Consider the following 5,160-nt stretch of genomic DNA (forward strand, 5'->3'; position numbering starts at 1 on the left):
GTGCCAGAGGCTGTGTCCCCCGCCCCGACCAGGGGCTGCACCTAGGGATTAGGCCTGCCCTCTGCCACCTGGGAGCAGGCCTAAGCCAGCAGGTCGTTATCTCCCGAGGGGTCCTAGACTGCGAGAGGGCACAGGCCAGGCTGAGGGACCCCCCTCCCCGCCGAGTGCACAAAGTTTTGTGCACCGGGCCTCTAGTAAATAACATAAAAGTCTGTTTTTAAAACAAAGTCACCTTTATGTGTCTTACCTTTCCCTGAATCTCAGCTCTTTTGTGATCTAAACACAGCTCTTTGGCTCTCATGAGCTGCAGTGTCTCCCGAGCTAACATGAGCTTGAGTCTTTCTAGCCTGGGAGTTGCTGTGGCCCAGGCAGCCTGGCCAAACCTCTTCTCATCCTGTTCCATTTGTTTCTGCATCCCTGTCGGATTATAACGAATAAAATAAAACTTAATTACAGCCTACTACAAAGTGAAAATTTTATCCCGAGCTAATTCTTTATTCCCTCCCATATTACCTGCAAAACATCCTTTTTAAAAGAAAGTTTATTTTAATGACTTTTTTTTTTAATCACACAGACAATACACGGTCCTTGGTATAAAATTTCAGATATCTGATTGTTTTTTACAACGAGGCAAACCATCATGAATCTCACCTACTTGTAATTGCTTCTTACATTTTGGTGTATATACCTCTAGACTAGACAGACAAGGTTATAGAGATAGTTTGACCAAGAAAACCCCACATGATCATTAGACTTCTTCACAAGGTAGGGCGAGAGTAGCTTTATAGTTGTTCATATAGAAAAGAATAGCCTGGCTGGTGTAGCTCAGTGGTTGAGCATCGACCTATGAACCAGGAGGTCATGGCTCAATTCCCGGCTAGGGCACATACCCGGTTGCAGCTCGATTCCCAGTAAGGGGCATGCAGGAGGCAGCTGATCAATGATTCTCATCATTGATATTTCTATCTCTCTCTCCCTCTCCCTGAAATCAATAAAAAAAAATTAAAATAAAGCAAAAAATAATATAATAAATAATAAAACAAGGATAAACTTGTTTCACGTATTCACAACTGTAAACCTACCTTTGCCCCACCCTGTATATCTTGTTTATTTCACTTACTCTATCGTGGAACTCTTGCCATTCATAAAACAGAGAATCACACTTAGTAGCCCTGTGATATCCTATTGAATGAATATACTCTGATTTAACAAACTGGTTGACAGACAATGTTTTTTCCTCTTTGGAACTACCATCAACAATGATTTACGAAAAAAGACAAACATCCCTTACCCAGCTCGTAGGGCTGGCAGGGTCTCATCCTGCGGTCTCGCCCGCACACTCTGTTCCAGCCCCACAGCGTTCTCCAAGGTCCCTACGCTTGCCCGGCTCCCTCACACAGAGGGCCTTTGTCAGTGCTATTACGTCTGCCGGGAACACTCTTCCCTCACCCTGCTGTGATCTCAAGTCCCATTTACCCTTCAGATACCAGGGCCGCTGCCACGTCGCTAAGGCCCCTGCTGCCCACTCTGATGGAGTCTAAGTGTTCGCTCAGCTCAGAGCCCCTATTTATCTTCCCCATGGGCTTGTTGCCACTGCCATTTCCCCGTGCGTCTGGATGAACGTGTAGCTGAGGTTTATCTCCCTCAGCACGCTGGTCAGCGTCTGTTCATGCGCAGCCTTATACTGAACCCCCAGGACCTAGTGCCTGGTACTAAAGAGACACTCAGATGAACATTGCATATATGTTAGTGTGGCGTCTTAGATGATTACCTGCTAAGGCTTTTACTGTTTCTTTAAAATAATTCACTGTGATATCCTGAATAGAGACGATCGCTTCGTCAGCCTGCCGGGCCCACTCCTGGGCTTCCTTCTGCAGAGCCACGATCCTTTTAGGACCCAGATCATCCTCACCCAAGGATTTCTATAGAAAGAACGGAAAATTGCACAAGTAAGAAAGGATAGCAATGTACGGACATTGGGAACGTGAACGGAAACTGGTCGCATGGATTATTTCAACTACATTTATTGCTACTGCTCAGTCAATAAAGTGTCATGAATTCAGCAACTCCTTATTGAGAATGGACAAGGCTCTAAGGTGGCTGGAAGTCAAAGGGATTCTCTGGGGCATAAAGGGAAAAAGAACCCCTACTTTTACTTTGCATTACCAGAGTGACTTTTCCTAGAGAGGAATGCAGTCAGGTTATGTTTCTCTGTTAATAATAATACACAGTTTAAATGAGATCTCTGTTAAGCACTCAACATGGGCCTGGTACACAGCACTCAAGTGTTACCTGTTGCTATGGTTTCTTTTAGGAACATGAAGCTTTTCAATATGATGATTCTTTTCTAAGGGGGAAAAAATAATACAATAACCCAACAGAGCCTGGCTGGCGTGGCTCAGTGGTTGAGTGTCACTGACCCATGAACGAGGAGGTCACACTTCGATTCCCGGTCAGGGCACATGCCGGGTTGCGGGCTCAATCCCCAATGTAAAGTGTGCAGGAGGCAGCTAATCAATGATTCTCTCTCCTCATTGATGTTTCTATCTCTCTCTTCCTCTTTGAAATCAATAAAAACATATTTTTAAAAAATAACCCAAAAGATCGTAAAATCTGTACATTCATGATTATGGCATGTACTCTGTCATATAGCATCCAATTCTTCCGCAAAGGTAATAATGTAAGAAATACACTCGGGTGAACCATCAGGGAAATATGTCAGTCAACTACAATGATCCACTCAGAGGGCTATAATAAAATGACGTAATACCAAGTATTGGCAATGACGGGGACAAATTGGAAACCTCATTGACTGCTGTTGGGGATGTAAAATGGGCCGTTGCTTTTGGTAAACAGTCTGGCAGTTGGTTTCAAAGGTTAAGCATAGAGTTACCATATGATCCCAGAATTCCACTCTTAGGCAAATACCCAAGAACAATGAAAACACATATCCACGTAGAAACTTGAACACAAACGTTCATAACAGCATTATTTATAATAGCCAAAAAGGGGAAACAACCCAAAAGTTTGTCATCTGTTAAATGGATAAGTTGTATTTCCTTATAGTGAATACTATTTGGCAATACAAAGAAATGAAGTTCAGATACACACTACAACACGGATGGACCTTGAAAACATTATGCTACGTGAAAGAAGCCACGGAAGGTGAAATGTCCAGAAGAGGGAAGTCCACAGAGGCAGAAACCAGTCTGGTGGTTGCCCAGAGTTGGGGGGAAAATGGGGAGTGACCATTAGGGTACAGATCAAAAAGGGGAAACAACCCAAAAGTTCATCAACTGTTCAACAGGTAAGTTGTATTTCCTTATAGTGAATATTCCTTGGCAATACAAAGAAATGAAGTTCAGATACACACTACAACACGGATGGACTTGAAAACATTATGCTACATGAAAGGAGCCAGATCCAAGGGTCACATATTGTATGAGCCACGGAAGGTGAAATGTCCGGAAGAGGGAAGTCCACAGAGGCAGAAAGCAGTCTGGTGGTTGCCCAGTGTTGGGGGAAAATGGGGAGTGACCATTAGGGTACAGAGTTTCTTTTTGGGGTGATGAAAACGTCCTAGAATTAGATAGTGGTGATGGCTGCAAAACTCTGAAAATACCAAAACCCACTGAATTGTGTACTTTAAATAGATAAATTACATCTCAATAAAGCCATTATTTAAAGAAAGAAAAAAAATATATAGGCAGTAAAGATTATCCAAATAACAGACATTTGAAATAATGAACAGAACAGGTTGGAGTGACACGTGTTTCATCTAAAGATGATGTCGTGTTTACAGTACAGTAGCCTGGCGGAGGTCACAGGTGTGGAGGATGGCCCAGGGCAGGGGAGAGATCGGGTGATCACTCTGATGTCTTCTGTTTCCCATGGGGTGAGACCCCAGGAGAGCTACTAATTAGTTTTAACACTGTATGGAAATGACACTATTCTAACTAGTGTCACAGGGCTCAACGAAGTAAGAGCGATGACAGCATCTACTAAATTAAATTACTGAATTACAACCCCGGGCCCTGCTGCTTAAAGTTACATCTTGTTTCTCAGAAATTTGCACGTGTCTTTAGAGGAGGAAAATAAGTCTCTCTCTCTCTCTCTTTCTCTCTCTCCCCTCTCCCCTCTCTCTCTCCCTCTCCCTCTCTCCCTCTCCCTCTCCCTCTCCCTCTCCCTCTCCTTTACTCTCTGAGATCAATAAAAATATATTTTAAAAATAAACATAAGGATGAACCTAATAGGCCAACACAGATGGAATCTTAAATGTGACTAAAGAAATAATATGTGACAAACAGTAACTCAGATAAAGGAAAAACGTAAAGAAAACATACCAAAATATCACTCTTACACGAAGCTGCAACTTCTCGCATATCCCTAAACGGCTTCAGTAAGTACTGGAAGAACGTGGTTGCCGCGGTAACAAATTCCTGGTATGCTTCATCTTCCTCTCCATAAACTTCCATTAACGCCACCATGGTGTTGGCTCTTTCATGGCCCTGAAGAATCTGGAAGGCAAACAGCAGGTAAAGCTCAAGGATGGACAATACCAGGTCGGACCGAACAAACAAAACGAAAGACACCTTCATGCTCTAAACGCCCATGTATCAGGGGGAAAGCAGAGTCCACAGTTTTATCTAAACTGCGTACGAAATACTCAGAGAAAAGAGGACCCGGAAGACTCATCAAATAGTAAGTGGTGATCTCTGGTGGGGTGTAGACGGTGGATGATGCTTCTCCACCGCTTTCCTGATGACGAAGGTTTTGAGATGCTGCAATTATAGAGGTGCCTCCGATTACCTCCCTGGCGCAGAGACTCTCTCAGCTCTCCCGGTTAGAAGGGCCACCAAGCCCTAGCTGGTGTGGCTCAGTGGCTAGAGCAGCGGTTCTCAACCTGTGGGTCGCCAACCTGTGGGTCGCGCGACCCTTTCACAGGGGTCGCCTAAGACCATCGCAAAACACATATAAGAGCCACGGCCTGAGAACTGAAGGGTCCCAGGTTCCATTCAGGTCCAGGGCACAGGCCGGGTGCGGGCTCCATCCCCAGTAGGGGGCGTGCAAGAGGCAGCCGATTGCTGTCTCTCATCATTGATGTTTCCATCTCCCTCTCCCTTCCGCTCTGAAATCAATAAAAAATATATTTAAAAAAAT

General features: G+C 44.3%; 1 protein-coding gene across 1 annotated transcript in view; it reads right to left on the reverse strand.

The window, feature by feature from the left end:
• The window catches only part of WHAMM (WAS protein homolog associated with actin, golgi membranes and microtubules), a 19,260-nt gene extending 14,386 nt beyond the window's left edge, over positions 1-4,874 (reverse strand). The window contains exons 1-3 of the mRNA XM_015562786.1: positions 4,344-4,874; positions 1,772-1,922; positions 248-417 (exon numbers count right to left, since the gene is read on the reverse strand). Coding sequence (XP_015418272.1) covers positions 248-417; positions 1,772-1,922; positions 4,344-4,598 — 576 coding nt within the window. The 5' untranslated portion in view covers positions 4,599-4,874. The remainder of the gene's footprint in view (positions 1-247; positions 418-1,771; positions 1,923-4,343) is intronic.
• Positions 4,875-5,160: the final 286 nt, after the last annotated feature.

Source organism: Myotis davidii, unplaced genomic scaffold (assembly GCF_000327345.1).
Source record: "Myotis davidii unplaced genomic scaffold, ASM32734v1 scaffold898, whole genome shotgun sequence".
In the NCBI taxonomy this organism is placed as follows: domain Eukaryota; kingdom Metazoa; phylum Chordata; class Mammalia; order Chiroptera; family Vespertilionidae; genus Myotis; species Myotis davidii.